The 21501-nt window shown below is 36.4% G+C and overlaps 1 protein-coding gene across 1 annotated transcript; it reads left to right on the top strand.

Annotated features, from left to right (window-relative positions):
* Positions 1-4497: 4497 nt before the first annotated feature.
* On the top strand, positions 4498-5811 carry LOC141674837 (F-box/kelch-repeat protein At3g06240-like). Its single transcript, XM_074481541.1, has one exon. It carries the CDS (start codon positions 4498-4500, stop codon positions 5809-5811), a length of 1314 nt encoding a protein of 437 aa, XP_074337642.1.
* Positions 5812-21501: the final 15690 nt, after the last annotated feature.

Here is a 21501-nt window from a genome sequence, read left to right as displayed (position 1 = left end):
ACTTCATATGTATTGTCATGCTTTACTTATTTTCTTTGTGTTTTACTTATGTACTCATTTTATGTACTTGTTTCATGTTGTTGTTCTATGTACTCGGTTTGTTTTTAATAAAGATGTTTTTCATTTATATATGTATAGAGATGGAAGATATATGCATTGTTGACTGCGCAACCACACACACTATTTTATAGAGTCAGAAATACTTCTCACAGTTGACTAAAACCAACTCACATGTTTGGACGGTATCGGGTACATCAAATATAATAGAAGGTTTTGGGAAAGCTAGTTTTCTTCTACCAAATAAGACACACATACACATACAAGAGGCTCTATACTCTAGCAAGTCAACTAGAAACCTACTGAGTTTTAAAGATATCCGTCTTAACGGGTTTCACGTTGAAACTATTAATGAGAATGAAAAAGAATACCTTCTCATCACCTCAAACACCGTTGACAATAAAAGGGTCCTAGAAAAATTCCACTCGGTTTCTTCAGGATTATATGTTACAAGTATACGAGTTCTTGAATCTCATAGTGTCAACATCCCCAAAGTCATAGACCCAAAACTATTTTCCCTTTGGCACGAAAGACTCGGTCATCTAGGAGTATCTATGATGCGTCGTATCATTGAAAATTCTGTGGGACATCCTCTTAAAACTCAAAAGATAATATCCCATGATGAACTTCATTGTTCAGCATGTTCCTTAGGAAAACTTATTGTCCGACCATCCCCAGTTAAGTTTCAAACCGAGTCCCCGAAATTCTTAGAAAGAATTCAAGGTGACATTTGTGGTCCTATACATTCATCTTCTGGCCCATTTAGGTACTTTATGGTTTTAATTGATGCGTCAACTCGATGGTCTCATGTATGTCTACTTACAACCTGAAATACAGCCTTTGCCAAATTACTTGCCCAAATAATTAAACTCCGAGCTCAATTTCCTGACCATCCCATTAAATCAATCCGACTAGATAATGTTGCTGAATTTACATCTGCAACTTTTAATGAATATTGTATGTCAGTAGGAATCTCAGTCGTACACCCGGTGGCTCACGTACATACATAAAATGGTTTAGCAGAATCCTTAATTAAAAGACTTCAACTTATTGCCCGTCCCTTACTCCTAAGGGCAAAGTTACCTATATCTGTTTGGGGTCATGCAATACTTCATGCTACAAATATAGTTAGAATAAGGCCTTCTGCTTACCACAAACAATCCCCTCAAGAATTAGTTCTTGGTCAAGTACCTAATATATCTCATTTGAAAGTATTTGGTTGTGCTGTGTATGTTCCTAAATCACCACCACAAAGAAATAAAATGGGACCTCAAAGAAGAATTGGTATATATGTTGGTTTTGATTCTCCATCTATTATAAGATATTTGGAACCATTAACTGGTGATGTTTTTACTGCTCGCTATGCTGATTGTCATTTTGATGAAATCATGTTCCCTAAATTAGGGGGAGATAATGATTTGCATAAATTAAATTCCAAAATATCATGGAATGCATCAGGATTAAATTCTAATGATTCACGTACTAATCAATGTGAATCTGAAGTTCAAAGAATTATTCATATGCAAAATATTGCTAATCAAATGCCGGATGCCTTTAGTGACTCTAAACATATTATAAGGTCACATATACCTGTTGTTAATGCTCCGGCATGAGTTGAAATCCCTACTAAGAAATCAATTCCTGGAGAATTGATTAGTGATTCAAAGCCACGCCAGAAGCGTGGTAGACCTATTGGTGCAAAAGATATTGTACCACGAAAACGGAAATTGATTGGAATTGCCCCAGAAGTGGTAAAAGTTTCAGAAAATACCCCAGAAGTGGTATTTCCTCCTGAAGAGGTTCAAGCCCCTGAAGTGGCTGTAACAAAACTCCCAGACGTGGGATTGCCTCCAGAAGAGAATGTTGCCCCAGAAGTGGCACATGCCCCAGAAGTGGCAAATGCTTCCACGGAAGTAAAGGTACCTGAAAATTATGAGATCTCAATGAATTATGTCCATAACGCGAAATTACTGGATCGTGGGAGTATTGAGGTTGATGATGTATATGCTTTTTTTGTGGCACCTGATATTATTATGAACTCCGATCCTGAACCACAAAGTGTGGAAGAGTGTCGACACCGAGATGATTGACCAAAATGGAAAATTGCGATTCAAGAAGAATTGCAATCATTACGCAAGAGAAATGTAATTGGACCTGCAGTCCAAACACCAGCTGGTGTAGTCCATGTCGGGAATATATGGGTGTTTATACGAAAACGAAATGAAAGGAATGAAATTGTGAGATATAAGGCCCGGCTAGTAGCCCAGGGATTCTCTCAAAGACCTGATTTTGATTACCAGGAAACATACTCTCCTGTGATGGATGGAGTTACTTTTCGTTTTCTAATGGGTATGGCTTGTATGGAAAAACTGGAAACACGTTTGATGGACGTTGTGACAGCATACCTATATGGATCACTTGATAGTGATATTTATATGAAAATTCCTAAAGGGTTAAATATTGAGGACACTAAGCCTCGACATTTATATTCTGTTAAATTACAACGATCATTGTATGGTTTGAAACAATCTGGTCGTATGTGGTACAACAGGCTTAGTGAGTACTTATTGAATGATGGATATGTTAATAAACAAGTGCGTCCTTGTATTTTTATTAAACAATCATCAACTGGTTTTGTTATTATTGCTGTATATGTGGATGATTTGAATATTATCGGTACTACTGAAGATATTACTAATGCTGCTAACTATTTGAAAAATGAGTTTGAAATGAAAGATCTTGGAATGACAAGATTTTGTTTAGGTATACAGGTGGAGCACTTATCTTCAGGAATATTTGTTCATCAATCAAACTACACTGAAAAGATTCTTGATCGGTTCTACATGGACAAAGCTCATCCACTAACCACACCAATGGTTGTTCGATCACTCGAGGTTGAAAAAGATCCTTTCCGTCCTAGAAAATAAGATGAAGAGACTCTTGGACCTGAAGTTCCATATCTCAGTGCAATTGGCGCTCTCATGTATCTTGCAAACAACACACGGCCTGATATTGCATTTGCAGTGAACTTGTTGGCAAGATTTAGTTCTGACCCTACTAAAAGGCATTGGGATGGAATAAAACATATATTCAGATATCTTCGAGGGACAATCGATCTTGGACTATTCTTCCCAAACAATTCAAGATCACGGCTAGTTGGATATGCAGATGCTGGATACATGTCAGATCCTCATTTTGGGCGATCACAAACAGGTTACCTATTTACATGTTGTGATACTGCTATCTCTTGAAAGTCTACAAAACAAACTATGGCCGCAACTTCATCAAACCACGCAGAGTTACTAGCAATTCATGAAGCAAACAGAGAATGTATTTGGCTAAGGTCGGTCATTCAACATATTCGAGAATCATGTGGATTATCAAGTATTTCAGACAGTCCTACAGTTTTATTCGAGGATAACTCGGTCTGCATCAAACAACTTAAGGAAGGATATATTAAAGGGGATCGAATAAAACACATACTTCCAAAATTCTTCTACACTCATGAACTTCAAGAAAATGGTGATATTGATATTCAACAAGTTCGCTCTTGCGATAATCTGGCGGATATACTTACAAAGTCACTACCTACATCAACATTTGAGAAGCTAAGAAATAATATGGGTATGCGGAGGTTAAAAAGTTTGCTACATCAAAATGTCAAAATGTGAGACATTTTATTCAGGGGGAGGCTGTACTCTTTTTCTTTCGTCAAGGTTTTTATCCCACTGGATTTTTCCTTGCAAGGTTTTAACGAGGTAGTCAATCTTTGCAATAACTCGCATTTGACAATCAAGGGGGGATATTAAAATATTTGAATAAAAAATAAAGTGATTGTCAAAGCGTATCGAGGAAGTCTCTCAAATCTTACCAAGGAAGACTTGTAAAGCTTATCAAGGAAGACTTGTAAAACTTATCGAGGAAGTTTTGTAATACTTAATGAAGAAGATTTGAATAGCTTACTTAGTAATCCTTGTAAATCAACTACTATAAATAGCTCATTTAGCTAATGAAATACAATACAATTTTCTCTCCATCTTCTATTCTCCTATACTTCCTCTACATTAAACATAACTAATATTTTCAGTCAAGGTTTATAACAAATTTAAAGCAGAGTTTTATTTAAATATTTTTATGCTAAATTAGATTTACCATTAGATCATAATTTATATTTTAGCATCAAAAATTACCTTTTTTAATTTTAAATTATAACAATATCTACGACTATTTTAGTATCACGTGCTCTAACAAAAAAACGAAACCCCGGTTGCCAAATACTAATTTATCAACTAGACAACTACTATTGTTTCTCTCTGCCCAATTTTGCTCCATCCGACCCGAACATATGTAAGACTAGAGAATCAAACAGAAAGGCGTCGCCAAATTAAAACCCTAGTCACCACCCCCCATTTCTCTTCCGACAATCAAACTGAACTAAAGATGAGCTTCTCAAAACTCAAGCCCTCCTACGACTTCCCAGAAGAAATCTTGTCTGAACTATTCAAAAGACTCCCTGTTAAAGATGTCTTACGTTGCGGTGCTGTCCAAAAATCCTGGTATTCTCTCATCAAAACTCCTCTGTTTATTTCTCAACACTCCAATCATCAACTACTCACTGCCGACAGTAATCCTAAGTACTTGCTTTTTAATGATACTGTTACCAATTATTTCAATGTACGTTCCGATGATTCACAATGTCGAAACTATTGCACATTTCACTATCCTTATGACTTGCCTAATCAAGCTTGGTATGAACAAGCAAATGGTTTATTTTGTGTGTCTACTATGTTTAATGAAAAACTTGGTTATAATCCCAACATTTATCTGTGGAATCCTCTTGTTGGAAAATCTAGGATTATCCCCGAAACACCTCTTTTGAGGTTTTCTTCTGAGGAGATTAAATGGAATGCTTTAGCTTTTGGGTTTTTACCGGAACTTAATGATTATGTTGTGGTACATGTTGTCAAACCTAGTTCGACGGCTGAACCTGACTCACCTGATGCCGACTATTACGCTTTTAATCCTTATGATAACCCTTATACACATTACCCGCACTCAGTCAATATTGGTGTTTATAGTCTAAACACTAATTCTTGGAAGGAAATATGCCAAGATAACGTTTTTGTTGATAAAATGAGTACTAATGAGTCGGTATTTGTTAATGGTACTGCATATTGGGTGGGGTATAATTCTGATCTGTTAGAGCAGGTAGTTATGTACTTTGATACAAAGACAAATATACTGGGACAGGTTACGGTGCCTAACTGGATGGTACGTCATACCCGCCAGCTTGAGACTCCTGTTATTTTTCCATTCGGTCAGTCTATTGCTTACTTTGTTGAGGGAGATGTTGATGATTGGGATGATGATGAGGATGAGGATGATGATTTTGGTACATCTCATTTGGACATGTGGGTATTGAATGATGAGAGGAGGGTATTGAATGACAAGAGTATAAATGAGGATTTTTGGGAGAATAAGATGAGGATATATATGGATTCCTGGAAGAAGAAGATGAGTGTTAAGCTACGTGAAAATGTTTGGGCTGAGGTATTGGGTACGAGGAATAATGGTGCACCAATACAAGCAAAATCAAACAATCTAATTTCATATGATCTTGATACTCATGAACCATATGATTTCGTTGAATCATGTGATCGTTTGACTCCTTTTTACTATCTCAGGGAGGGCTCTCAATCACCTTTTCTCATTCGTCCTTTTGTGGAAACTCTTATTTTGCTTGATATTGATTGAACTTAGTTAAGAAGATGTTATGTCGGAAGCCTAGTTATTGTGATGGGAACTTGCTTGAGTTCTTCAACTCTTCATTTTCTGTTAAAGATGCAGATGGCATTATATGTGCGCACCAAAAGTGAAGTGGTAGCGGACCATGAAAAAAAATTCAGCATCTGATTGCCAATGATACCAAGCAGTGTTAGCAGATTTGCTGAGATGAAGAAAACTCTTCTTGGACTATGTGGATTATTTTTTTTTTCTTCTTATTTTCTGGTCTTCTGCGTTGGGATTTTATCGTTTAGGTTTGTATTATGTGTTTGAGATTATTTTGTTTTGGCGTTGTATTTCGAACTTGATAAGCATTTGGTATAAGGGTGTGTACTGTGTAGCATACTTAAGTATATATTTTGAGCAAATATGCATTTCACATTGGGGGTGTATAGAGAAGGGGCGAGAACATATTGGGGTAGATGGTGAGTAAGTTCATCTCCAACCCAACCCTATGAATTATTGTGCACAAGGCTTTTTGTAACAAGTAACAACCTGTCTGACATGTTTATTCGGTGTACCATGTACCATCAATATCATGATCCATTAGGAAATTACGGTAGTTATACAGGATATCCAAGTTAGATGAATCTAGGTTATTGAACTTGGAATTAATTTGGATTTGTATTTGAAATGGATCCAGACTTGTCTCACTTAATCACAATTGTAACCTTTAACCACTTGTTCTATCAAGTAGTTAGGGAGCAGAGCTAATGTGTAGGACAACTTCATTTTCTTGACCTTATAATAGAACTCAGTATACAATTTCAGTGTGCGTCTCTTAAATGCCAGTTCACACAACTTATAAAAAACTTATTGCCCGACTCATTCAAAGTTTCGAACAGTGTCGTCCTCGTGATCAGCTACTGCTATGTATGCTTTGAGCAATACCAGCATTAGCTGTTCTTTCCGTGTCTTAGTTTGCTTTAATTAGTCTCTGAAGACATTTTTCGCGACTCGAATGTGTAAATCACCGGTCAGATGACAAATAGAAATTTGTTGCTGATTGTAGGATTCCTCTAGAGTAATTGCACTTTGTGTACCTCAAGTTTTGGGTTTGTAAACTGTGTACCTAAAGTTTCATAACTAGTAAAGAGTATGATGTAGTTTCATATTAGAGTAAATTAAATATTAATGGTTCACGGCCATTCATCTTAAAAATAATTTTGTAAGTACTTAAACTTCGCTAAATATGCCGTAATGGGACATCTAAGCACATCTTGCTAAACTATATATTAGGATAAAATAGTAGGCTGTTAATATAAAATGATGACGTTTTACTGGGCTTCTAATAATTACTCTAATATTAAAATTTTGAAAGTAGGTAGATTTTATTAACCGTGTTTCAACATTTTATTGATTATTGATCGACTTTGTTAAAATAGTAATTTTATCCGAATAAGTATGTCCTAATATTTTATCACTAAAATTGATATTTATTAAAATAATTAAACTAGATTCTAAAATAAACACGTTCATAAAGACCTAATAATAGATTATGAAAGATATAGACATGACCTATTTTAATTGTTTTTAAAAATGTGTTTCAAGTAGAATATTATAATTTTGAAGTTTAAAATAGTTAAGGGTCTTACTCAAGGGTAATGCCCAAAAATATTTTTTTTTAGAAAATGTAACATGATATCACTTTTAAAAATTTATGGCCAAAAATACCCGTGTAATACGTATTTAGGAAATGAGTAAGTCTGTTAAGCATTTGAATGTGTATCTCTAATTAATTTTTAATTTTAATTTTTTTACACAAATTATCCATTTTTAAAATACGTATAATAATACCTAATTTAGAAATGCCTATTAGGTTTGTATTTCTTGCCAAAATTTTCAAAAATAATATTTTTGTCACAAGCTCTAAAAAAAGCTATTTTTATCATTTTTTCCTTCTTGAATATATATTAATTTATCAATTAAATTTGTTAAATAAAATAAGTAATTGTTTAATAACAAAATCCAAGTATATGGTATATAGACATGTTAAAGTAATTAGATTATAATAAATAAGTTTGTAGACCAGCTCAGGCATATATAGGTTTTGTCAGAATTAAAAACTCCGCGTATTTCAGAAATATAGATGTTTAATAATTCAACTTTTATATAATTTATTTATTTTAGTAATTTGTATAGTTAATGTTTACATATTCAATGAAAAATGTTAATATAGAAATTTAATTAGTGGAACAATGTTTATATATAGATTTATAAATTTAAATAAGCTTACCTATAATTTAGTTTTATGGATTTTTTTTATTATATCTTTTAAGTACATACTTGTAATTTCTTTTCAAATTTTAATATATTATAGTTAATAACACATTAAAATTTGAAAAATAATGTGCAAATTACACGGCTTATCAAAATATAGCATGCTTCTTCCTGGATAGTGAATTTCAGGTAGACAAAGTGCATTGAACTTCAGGTCAAAATGTGCAAATTACTCATTTTTCTTCTACTCAGCTTATGGTTAAAAAGACAGCTGGTGAACCTTTATCTTTCCTTGTTCTTGTATTTGATTGATCACAATTCACATCCTTCTTGTATAGGACATAGGATGCTTGATTCTAACTCCTACTACAATGTGGAATTAGATGACAAATATAGATAGATATAACTGTTAGAAAATTAGGATTTTAGAGCTTAATTTAATTATGTTCTTGATGTTAATCCTAAAATCTAATGATTGGAAATTGTTCAATGATATTTGAACTTAAATTTTCATGTATGGTTTTAAGAATTTTCTTAATGAAATCCATATGAAATGAGAGATGAAAGTAGCTTGGAAAAACTTGGAAAATTTGAGAATGTTTGTCCCACATTGAAATAAATAAAGGGGGTTGTGTGCTTTATATGGTATTACCCACATGAGTAGTATACAACTACTAAGGTGTGTGATGGTCCATTGTGTTGTTGTGTGCTTCACGCGCGCCCCGCCCCGCCCCGCACCGGGTCGGGTCGGGTCGAAGGGCGATTTGGGCGAATGTCTCGGCGTCTCGCGTACGCGAGGCGACCTGGGCGAGGATTTTATTTATTTGAGAATTATTTTAATTCGAATTTATTTATCGGTGATTGGATTATTGGGCTGGGTTCTGAAATAGGCTAAGTAGTCTAAATATATTGAACCTGCAAATAATCTGATCTGTAACAAGTTCTGATATAAGAATCAGAACTTAAGAACTGATGAATAAAATCAGAACTTAACAAGTTCTGATATCAGAATCAGAACTTAAGTACTGATGAGTAGAATCAGAACTTAAGTACTGATGAGTCGATCAGAACTTAAGTACTGATGAGTCAAATCAGAATTTAACTTAAGTTCTGATAATAATGTGGGTGTTAATGTGAAAAGCTGTTACAAATAATTTAAATTCAAAAGCTGTTCAGTTTTGATTTTTTTCATTTATGAATTCAAAATCTGATCAGTTTTGTTTTTTTTCATTAATGGAGCAGTTTAATTCAGACATTAAGTGTGTGGACAGTTTCATTTTCCTCTCCTATAAATAGAGGCTAAACTGAATGAATACTATACACTACATTCTCATCTCTTCTCTTCAACCTCTCTGCATTTCTCTCCCATAAGTCCTGAAGTGCTGATATTTTCCGGCGACTGAGGTGCTGGTCGAAGTGGAGGTTTTTGTTGCTGCTGTTAACATAAACTCCGAGCTGTTTTATCCTGGTGGAGATATTGCGCACATCCCAAACGCAGCAGGTAGGGGGCAATAATCTCTTCAAGAGCAGCCAGGACTTCGAGCAAGGCCTGGTGACTCAGCTGTAATCATTTTCTTGGCATTTTGTATCTGTAAACCTTTATTTCAGTCACTGTTGAAAGCTATGGTTTCGGGTACATCTTTCTTTCTCTCTTCGTTATTTCAGTTACTGATTTTGTTTACCTGCATGTTTTGTTTTGTTAACTGTGGTCTTGGCCTAAACTTGTTAAATTCTTTATACACTTGCCTCTATGTTGCTATACTTGTTAGTGAGTTTCTCAACATTCTTGAAGAGATTATTGGTTATTTAGAATTTAGCATAATGGTTAACGAAAGTGAGGTTATCGTTGGTGGTGGTAGCAGTTCGGGTGTAACTGCTGGGGCCATTGATTGGACCACCTATAGTTTCCCACAGGCTGTTGAACTAACCGGTTTACCGGAGAAATTCAACGGTGGCATTGGCTTTTCTCGCTGGCAGAAAAGGATGAAGTTGTGGTTGACTATAAAGGGTCTGTGGCCGGTTGTGGAATATGAGAAACCAGTAGTGGATCAAGAGAAGGCTGACACAGTTAAGGCTTTTGCGAAGTGGGCTGAGAAGGATGGAGTGGCTAGAGCGGCCATTCTGGCGGCACTAACAAACACTTTGTTTGATGTCTATTCTTCTGATGCCTACTCTGCAAAACTCTTATGGGAGAAGCTGGACCAGACACATAATACTGACTCACAAGGTCTAGAAAAGTATTCTGTGGCAAGGTTCCTCGAGTTCAAGCTGGTGGACAATAAGTCCATGACTGAGCAGGTGCATGAGTTCGAGATGATAGTGCATGCTTTGAAGGAGTCTGGAATGAATCTCCCGGAGAAGTTCAAGGTGATGAGTGTAATTGAAAAGCTCCCGAAGTCTTGGGAAGAGTTCTCTCTCTCCCTGAAAAGACAGAAAGGAGAGATCACCTGGACCAACCTTATGCTGGACATCTCGGTGCAAGAACAACACAAGTCCAAACAGGGACATGTGATGCCAACTGAACACGGTACCTCGAAGGTAAACATAGTAACTATAGGACAAAAGAGGAAGGCTTTTGCTAAGAAAGCTAATAGTAATAAACCTAAGAGTGACAAGGACAAGGCCAAGAAACCCAAGGCAAACAAACCATGCTGGTCTTGTGGGCAGGTTGGGCACTGGAGTAAGGACTGCCCTACGAAGAAAGCGAAGAAAACCGAGGTAGCACAAGCAAATGTTGTGCTTGGAACCGCAAGTGGGCCTGTAGTGAACATGGTTGTTGGTGAGGCTACGGCTTCTGAAACCAACGTTGACCGGTATGTATCCTACAACCCTGTGATATTTTCTACCTATCTGTCAAATGAATGGTTGATAGATACTGGAGCTAATGTACATATTTGTGCTGATATTAGTTTATTTGTATCTTATCAACAGAGTCATAGCTTGACTGTGAAGATGGGGAATGCTAGTGTTGCTCAAGTACATGGAGTTGGAAATGTGGATCTGAAGTTCCCTTCAGGACGTATTCTATCTCTGACAAGAGTGCATCATGTTCCCGACATGCGTAGAAATATAATAAGTGGAAGCTGTTTAGTTTCTAGTGGTTTTGAAATCTCGTTCAAGTGTAATAAAGTAGTTCTTATTCACACCGGTACATTCTTTGGCAAGGGTTACTTGTCAAATGGTTTATTTGTTATTAATGCGGATCCCGTTTTGGGAAGTTTGAATAATAATGTTATTCCTACTGTTAATTGTATTGAATCCTCAAATATATGGCATGCTAGACTAGGTCATTTAAACTTTGGTGCTCTTAAGAACATGATGAACTTAGAGTTGATTCCAAAATATACCATAGAAAAGAATTCTAAATGTCAAGTATGTGTGTCTGCTAAACAAATAAGGAAACCTTTTCATAACATTGTTAGGGATTCAGACTTGTTAGATTTAGTACACACTGATATTTGTGAATTTGGTGGTGTGTTGACCAAGGACCAGTTTAGATACTTCATTACTTTTATAGATGATAGTAGTAGATATTGTTATGTTTATTTACTTAGACATAAGGATGAAGCACTTAGTAAATTCATTATATATAAAACTGAAGTAGAAAAACAAACTAGTAAGTTACTTAAAAGATTGAGATCTGATAGAGGTGGTGAGTATACGAGTAATGCTTTTAATGAATTTTGTGCAAACAATGGTATAGTTCATGAAGTTACTCCACCATACACACCTGAGTCTAATGGGGTTGCTGAGCGAAAGAACAGAACATTTAAAGATATGATTAATAGTATGCTTATTAACTCTGGGTTGCCTAAATACATGTGGGGAGAGGCTCTAAATACGGCTTGCCATATTTTGAATAGAGTCCCTCTGAAACACATGGATAAAACACCCTTGGAGTTATGGAAAGGCAGGATGACTAGTCTTAAGTATCTTCGTGTGTGGGGGTGCCTTGCTAAGGTGCTTGTTCCTGAACACAAGAGAAAGAAACTAGGTCCAAAGACTGTTGACTGTATCTTTCTGGGCTATCTTGAAACCACTACAGCTATGAGATTTTTAGTGTTAAAATCTGACATAGATGGTATAGTGGCAAACACGATAGTTGAATTTCGAGATGCGACATTCTTTGAGGATGTCTACCCTATGAAGACTGGAATACCTGAAACGACTTCTGAGGAAGATCCTACTCACACATCAAGTTCTATTCCTGATCATGTGGAAAAGATGACAAATGTGGGGGCGGAACCTAGTAGTAGCTCTATTCCTAAGGAATTAGAGGAACCAAGGAGAAGTAAGCGTGCAAAAATAGTCAAGGATTTTGGAGGTGATTTCATCACTTACAATATCGAGGACGAACCTTTAACTTTCCGGCAAGCTATGGATTCTTCTGAGTCAAGGCACTGGAAGGGCGCTATCAAGAGTGAAATTGACTCTATTGTTTCCAATGGAACATGGGAGTTGGTTGATCTCCCTCCTGGGTGTTCTACTATTGGGTGCAAATGGGTCTTTAAAAGGAAGTTGAACCCTGACGGCTCAATAGATAAGTACAAAGCTAGACTGGTAGCTAAGGGTTTTAAGCAAAAGGAAGGAATTGATTATTTTGATACATACTCTCCGGTTGCAAGAATGGTAACAATCCGAATGCTTATAGCATTGGCTTCAGTCCATGGTCTTATCATTCATCAGATGGATGTAAAGACGGCTTTTCTTCATGGTGAACTTGAGGAAGAGATTTATATGGATCAGCCTGATGGATTTGTTGCATCAGGCAATGAAAGGAAAGTATGTAAGTTGATCAAGTCCATCTATGGCTTGAAACAAGCTCCCAGAGATTGGCATAAAAAGTTTGATGAGACTATATTGCCTTTCAGTTATAAGATTAATGAAAGTGATAAGTGTGTCTACACTAAAGTTAAAGGTAATGAGTGTGTTATCTTGTGCCTATATGTGGATGATATTTTATTGTTTGGAACCAATATTGAGATTATTAACGAGACTAAAGAATTCTTGAAAAGGCATTTTGAAATGAAGGATATGGGTGAGGCAAGTGTGATTCTTGGAATCAAATTGATTCAGTCCACTGAAGGAATAACCTTGACTCAATCTCATTATATAGAGAAATCTATACTTGAGAAATATGGTTATTCACAGTGTAGAATCGCTAGTACACCTTATGATTCGAAAGTTGCCCTTGTCAAGAATACTTCAGGAGTGCCTGTGTCTCAGTTAAGGTATTCTCAGATTATTGGGAGCTTGCAGTATCTTGCTAACTGTACTAGACCAGATATTTCATATTCTGTGTCTAAATTGGCGAGATATACAAGCTGTCCAAACAGAACTCATTGGGATGCTCTTGATAGAGTACTTAGATATCTAAAAGGCACAATGTACCTTAGTTTACACTACAGGAGATTTCCTGGTGTGCTTGAAGGGTACAGTGATGCAAGTTGGATAGCTAAGAAGTCTGGTTCCAATGGAGTGACTGGATACGTGTTCACCTTGGCTGGTGGAGCAATATCCTGGAAGTCAAGCAGACAGACTATTGTTACTCGGTCTACTTTTGAGGCTGAGTTGTGTGCACTTGATGCCACAGGGACGGAGGCTGAATGGTTACATGGACTTATGTCTGCAATACCTGTAGTAAGCAGACCGCTTCCTGCTATTGCTATTCACTGTGATAGTCGAACAACTATCGACAAGATTAGCAGTAAAAAGCATAATGCTAAAACTAAGAGACACATCCAAGTTAGACTCAAGTCTATAAGGGGTTTAGTGACTGATAGGATCATAGCTATAGAGTTCATAGGAACTCAGAATAATATAGCTGATCCTCTTACTAAAGGACTAGAACCTGCAGTGGTCCTTAAGTCAAGGTTGGGGATGGGATTGTCAACCCATCATAATTCATCAACAGTGGGAACCCAATACACATGAGAGGAGATCCCTTGAAGTGTATTCAATGGGTAATAACAAGCTGTAAGGATGAGTTGGTAGTACCTTTGCTACATAGATGATACTACAGTATCTGAATCTATCCCCTGTAAACCTAGAAGGTACTGACACTGCCAGAAAAGCAAGAGTGTTGAAACTCTGAATGGGATCAAGTCATTTGACGAGATAGAGGCAGTATATCTCTGGAGATGCCCAGCTAAGCGAATGTAATTGTGTGGTCGCAATTAGAGGATAGGGTTAATCCTTGAAGCATTCGACGAACAGGATCGAGACATGACCATTAATGTCTCAAAGCCGTAGATTGGCACCATAACCTTTGACTTGTCGTCGTCTATGGAATATGGTTATATTAAACGGATTAAGATTCAAGGTGAAACATTCCATCTGAGTCCGCTAGCCATTGAAGTAGAGGAATTAGGAGGGTTCAAACCCGGAAGGGTACCGACTCTGAAAAACAAGTCATGATGGGAAATTGATCACATTTCTGTATGGATTTGTGGGGGATTGTTAGAAAATTAGGATTTTAGAGCTTAATTTAATTATGTTCTTGATGTTAATCCTAAAATCTAATGATTGGAAATTGTTCAATGATATTTGAACTTAAATTTTCATGTATGGTTTTAAGAATTTTCTTAATGAAATCCATATGAAATGAGAGATGAAAGTAGCTTGGAAAAGCTTGGAAAATTTGAGAATGTTTGTCCCACATTGAAATAAATAAAGGGGGTTGTGTGCTTTATATGGTATTACCCACATGAGTAGTATACAACTACTAAGGTGTGTGATGGTCCATTGTGTTGTTGTGTGCTTCACGCGCACACACACACACACACGCGCGCCCCGCCCCGCCACGCACCGCACCGGACCGGGTCGGGTCGGGTCGAAGGGCGATTTGGGCGAATGTCTCGGCGTCTCGCGTACGCGAGGCGACCTGGGCGAGGATTTTATTTATTTGAGAATTATTTTAATTCGAATTTATTTATCGGTGATTGGATTATTGGGCTGGGTTCTGAAATAGGCTAAGTAGTCTAAATATATTGAACCTGCAAATAATCTGATCTGTAACAAGTTCTGATATAAGAATCAGAACTTAAGAACTGATGAATAAAATCAGAACTTAACAAGTTCTGATATCAGAATCAGAACTTAAGTACTGATGAGTAGAATCAGAACTTAAGTACTGATGAGTCGAATCAGAACTTAAGTACTGATGAGTCAAATCAGAATTTAACTTAAGTTCTGATAATAATGTGGGTGTTAATGTGAAAAGCTGTTACAAATAATTTAAATTCAAAAGCTGTTCAGTTTTGATTTTTTTCATTTATGAATTCAAAATCTGATCAGTTTTGTTTTTTTTCATTAATGGAGCAGTTTAATTCAGACATTAAGTGTGTGGACAGTTTCATTTTTCTCTCCTATAAATAGAGGCTAAACTGAATGAATACTATACACTACATTCTCATCTCTTCTCTTCAACCTCTCTGCATTTCTCTCCCATAAGTCCTGAAGTGCTGATATTTTCCGGCGACTGAGGTGCTGGTCGAAGTGGAGGTTTTTGTTGCTGCTGTTAACATAAACTCCGAGCTGTTTTATCCTGGTGGAGATATTGCGCACATCCCAAACGCAGCAGGTAGGGGGCAATAATCTCTTCAAGAGCAGCCAGGACTTCGAGCAAGGCCTGGTGACTCAGCTGTAATCATTTTCTTGGCATTTTGTATCTGTAAACCTTTATTTCAGTCACTGTTGAAAGCTATGGTTTCGGGTACATCTTTCTTTCTCTCTTCGTTATTTCAGTTACTGATTTTGTTTACCTGCATGTTTTGTTTTGTTAACTGTGGTCTTGGCCTAAACTTGTTAAATTCTTTATACACTTGCCTCTATGTTGCTATACTTGTTAGTGAGTTTCTCAACAATAACACACAAGTTAACATTCTCAAACCATTTTACATTATGAAGAATAGAACAGTTCAGCCAACACTTTATTCTACCAGTCTACTGTATAACTTGTGTCGTGTATATTTATTAACACTATACGCAACAACAATGAGACGGTTAATATAATTACAAGTAAGAACAGACAATAAACCAAATAAAGAAACAAAACACGAAAGCAGAAATAATGAGATAAATCAGTAACTAAATTGACAAAGATTGGATAGAACACTTAACTCTTACACATGATTTAACAAATCTGAAAGAACGATGAACAACTGAGGCGCCTAGCCTTCGAGAAGTCTCAACTGTTCTTGAAGAAATTATTACCCCACTTGCGCTGTGTTGGATTGCAGCAATATCATTTTCAGGATATAACAGCATAGAGCAATTCGTTCACAGTCACGTAAAGCTTAACAGTGACCTGACCTAAGTTCGCCCATAAAATCTATGCTAATTGTATGTTACATAGGAGAAAGAGAGAGAAATAGCAGTTAGGGTTTCACACTTATGTAATTGACGTATCTCCTATATTCTAAACGTTTTGTTCAGTATATAATACAACACAAGACGTAATTGAATATATGTATTAATTAAAATAAATATTCTGACTTAATATGCATTTAATAGAATATTTTCAGAATCAGAAAGGATTTGTTAAATCCTGATATTTGCACTCAACAAATCCTGATCCAGTCATCAGGATGTATATGCAGCAAATCCTGATCCAGGCACGTCAAAATCTGTCCATCAATAAATAATGCACAAAATCAGTCTATCAACGGATTATCCACATTGAACTTCAACGGATAAATCCACATTGTACAGGACAACCGATAATCCTCACTGAGCTTCAACGGATAAATACATCAACGGATATTGCTTAACAAATCATTACTGTTATTCAATATTCATCGTAAAACAATATAATAAGTCGGTAAATATTTTAATTAGTCATTAAGTAAAATTCTTCGCTCAGGTCGCCTCCCGTACGCGAGACGCCGAGACATTCTCCTAAATCGCCCTCCGAGCTGACCCGATCCGAGTCGTGTCGTGTCATGGCGTGGCATGGCGAGGCGAGGCACACAATCACACCATGCACACCCACATGCCTTAGTAGTTGGTATACTACTCTTGCACATGGTACTATATAAAGCACTACACCACTCTTTACTTAATCAATCTAGGACAAAACCCACAAATTCATTTCAAACTACTAATTTCACCTCAATTTTTTTATGGATTATACTAAGAAAATGATTTAGATCCAAACATGAAAGTTTAAGTCCTCATTACAAGGAACAACCTCCAACAATTAGTTTTATGAAATTTCATCAAGAACATGTCTAAAACATGCCTCAAACTTTCCATTTTCAAACAACTTGTTCATCATTTTGCCTTAAGCCTCGCATTGTTATCTATTTTAGGAGACATGGAAATTAAATATCACAAGTATCTTTCAACACAGGGAAAATAGAAAGTCAAAAACACTAAATAACTACCAAGTAAGAAGGCAAACTGGAAATAGTAAATTAAAAACACAAACTTTCGAGTAACATGGATTGGTGAACCGATGATTCAACTAAAATGCACCAGAGACCTACAACTATTCTTTAAAACTTTTTCTTCTCTAAAATTGTATTTTGATAAGAAAAAAATATTGATCACCTTGAGGTGTCAGGGATACCTTAATAAAATATGAAACAAACTTCTCTAGTTATGAAGAGGTTGTCAGAGAGGATGGCTAGCTGGAGAGGAAGGATCAAGTATCATGTTCAATCTTTTGATAAAAACAGATTCTTGGAAGTTATTGGAGTTTGATTTTGAGAGTATAATGGTGGTTTGACCAATAATTTTATTAACAAAAATAGCATGTGCATTCATGTGTTTCTACATGATGATTTGTCGAGAGATTTAACAAAGAAAAGAAGAGAGAGATCTAACTGAATTGTATCTTGCATAAAAAAATGTTACAATGTCAATAGTATTTATACAAATAGATCAATGTAACTAACTTTGACTAATCTAACTAAAGGTTGACTTGTTTATTTTGATAAGCTATCAGTAGCTTCTTCTGTATAGACAAATGTCCATGTGCCTCTAATGCCACAATTGCATTTGTGGTAGTATAGTCTTTAGTCTACCATGAACAGAGAGATCCTTATGCCCCCCCAACAAATTGGAGACAGTGAAGAAGACAAGAATCCCAATTTGACAGCACAAGACCAGTGAAGCACCTTGCCAATCCCTATAGTAAACACATTTGCAGTATTGTGATTTGTAGGCATATGGAGGACTTAATCTACTCTCGAATAAAATGACAGCTGAGAACTATGTGTTTAGTGCGACCATGATAGACAGGGTTCACTGTCAGGTCCACAGCAGCCTTGTTGTCATAAAACAAAGGAACATGACAAGCAAAAGAAACACCCATGTCTGTGAGAATGTTGAGGAACCACAAAATCTCACAAGAAAAATTAGAGAGGGATCGATACTCAGCTTCTGCTGAGCTACGGCAAGTGACAGCTTGCTTCTTAGAGTGTCAGGAAATAGCGACAGAACCAAGAAGTAAACAGTAGGCACCAACAAATTTTTGATCATTGGCATCTCCTGCCCAATCACTGTCATTGTACATCTTTAATGATAAAGAATTATTAGCTGGGAAAACATGCCATGATTAACATTCCACTTAAGATATCTGAGCATTCTAGTAAAACCAATCATATGCTTGACTCGAGGAGCATGTAAATATTGGCTCAATATTTGGACAGAACATGAAATATCAGGGTGACTACAATTGAGGTACAAAAGTTTACCCGCTAAAGCTCGATACTGAGAGAGATTATCTATAAGTGGCACAGACTAAATATCATCAAATAACTTTAAATGAAGGTCAACTAGAACAGATAAAGGCCTGCAATAAATGAGATTTACAGAAGCCAACAAATCTTGAATGAATTTCTTCTGAGAAACAAAAATACCAGCCGGAGTTTTGGAAATTTCAAGGCCCAGATAATATTTGAGATTACCCATATCTTTAATACTTAATTTGACATTCATAAGTTGCTTCAAATCAATGATAGCTTCATGATTATTACCAGAAAGTAAAATGTCATCCACATAGACAACAACCACCACAAATATACCATCATGATTGAATGTAAATATAAAACCATATGTGAGAGACTGTTTGTACCTTGCTTCCAACAAACAAGCTGTCAATTTTTCAAACCAACATCGAGAGGTTTGTTTCAGGTCATAAATTGACTAGATAAGTTTGTAACTAAATTAGAAACATTAGAATTGTTAATATAACCCAAAGGTAAAGACATGTAGACTTTCTCATGGAGATCACCATGAAGAAAAGCATTGTTGATCGAGTTGTTCAACAATCCACCCTTTTGCAGTTGTCATGGTAAAAAGTGTTCTAATTGTTACCATTTCTGCAATCGGGGCAAAGATATCATGATAATCTATGCCTTCGGACTAAGTGTAACTTTTTGCAACCAAACGAGCCTTGTAACGCTCAATTTCACCATTGGAACGATATTTAACATAATAGACCCATTTGCATCCTATCGTTTTCTTTCCAAGAGGTAATGATACTAAAATCCAAGTATTATTCTGTTCAAAAGCTGTCAGCTCTTTCTGCATAGCCACTATCTACTGAGGTTGAGTAACAACTTGATAAAAATGATGTGGTTCTAAGATTACTTGAGAAGAAACAATAGAGTAGGGAACACATTGTTTTATTGTATTCACCAAAGCTTTGTCCGGGGGCATATGATAATCTACCCACCATTGTGGACGATTGATAGACCTTTGCAAAGATCTTTTATAAACATATATGTTACTCTAAGTGTGAGTCTCAATGGACTGTGGAAGAGTGGTTTGTGCAATAACTAGTTGAGTGACAAGCTTATCACTAATCAAAGTAGAGGCTGGAATAGGACACTGAACAGATTATGAAGAAGCAAGTAAAGAATTAGCATACTGATTTATTTGATATTTAGAAGTGTGTGTAAGCATAAGTTTAGTCGCAGGGTTCACAAAAGGACTAGATTTATTGGAAGATAACCAATCAAGAAAAGTAGTGGAAGAAGGAACATTGTGGGTATTAAGATGATGTGACGGCCTCAACCCCGGGGTAAGGAGTTGACGGCCTCAACCCCGGGGTAAGGAGTTGATGGCATGAACAACCACAAATCACAAATATAATACAACTAACTCAATCTCATTTAATATAAACACAACCCCTTAACAAGATCTTTTCCAGGTTCAAGTATGATTTAAGTTCCACAACTAATACAAACCAACTTATTTAGACAACCTGACACAACTTTTTACAGCAACTCACATACCACACCTGGTCTGACACAACGAGGAATTGGAATCTGGCCCTGCCTATGACAAAAGCGTCTCTTAGGCATCTGCAATATATGAATATACAAAATAATTTGCAAGAGTGAGCGATCAATTGCTCAGCAGTACCACTATATGAATAAAAAATAAAATAGTATATGATAAATAATTATATGAACAGAAATCATAACTCGTTTATAAAAATAAGTAAAACAGATATAAACTTGATATCAACAACTAGCATGCTCTGTAAACACTAACATCAGTCGTGTGCTGAGCAAATACCATAGTCCAATTTTAGCATGCTATTTTCATTTTCAAATCATTTGTTCCATTACAGGAACCACAAAATCATCTGTCCCGTTACGGGGACCCAAAACCATTTGTTCCATTACGGGAACCGTAAAATATCGCTCAGATATAAACTGAATGATCAATGATGAGACAGCTGATCAGGCTATCATCACCGGGCGACTCCATCTGCCATCCCATAAAATTTATTCAGGAACTCAGATACTAGCTAGGTCTCTGTCACGCTGGACTAAGTGGTTTAAATAGGGTGCGCAACCAACTTAGCCTCTTACGCCATCTTCCAGGCCGTTACGGGCCCCTTGCGCACGCTCATCCAATTATCTGATCTATTTTATCCAGTTTTCAAACCACTTATACCTATCTCTTTTCAAAACAGTTCTATCACATCACACTTTCCAAAATCTTTTCCATTTTATTATCTTTTTATAGATATGCATTTTCAGAAATTACATTTCCCCAAAACATATCTTAAACAAAACATTTTTAAACGCAGGGGATACATAACTTAAAATGTTATGTTCCGCTACGCAATTTAAATCAACGGTTATTCATATATTACTGAACCATAAAAGATTTGGTCAGGGGTACTTGCCTTGCAGAGGTTTACAACTATTACTGATTGACCTTGGACCGACTTGGACGCTCGGGCTTTATCGCCTAACTATTAGACTATCCTGGATCCGACTTAACACTCAGGCCCTTCGATTGGAACCTTGCTGAGCTTGTCGACTGACCACTAGGATATTTTTAGTCCGATGTAAATTCTCGGGTCTTTCGACTAGAACCTACATAATCGAACTACCCTCTGTTAGACAACCAGTTATGCTTGACACATTCTTGCTATTAATTCTACCCAAGCGATATTAAAGCCCGACTCATGAT

The sequence above is a fragment of the Apium graveolens genome, chromosome 7 (genome assembly GCF_009905375.1).
Source record: "Apium graveolens cultivar Ventura chromosome 7, ASM990537v1, whole genome shotgun sequence".
NCBI lineage: Eukaryota > Viridiplantae > Streptophyta > Magnoliopsida > Apiales > Apiaceae > Apium > Apium graveolens.
This window is presented reverse-complemented; position numbering and strand designations above follow the sequence as displayed.

Excerpts from the sequence above, each read along its gene's own strand:
- LOC141674837 (XM_074481541.1), top strand. The coding sequence starts at position 4,498 with ATGAGCTTCTCAAAACTCAAGCCCTCCTACGACTTCCCAGAAGAAATC.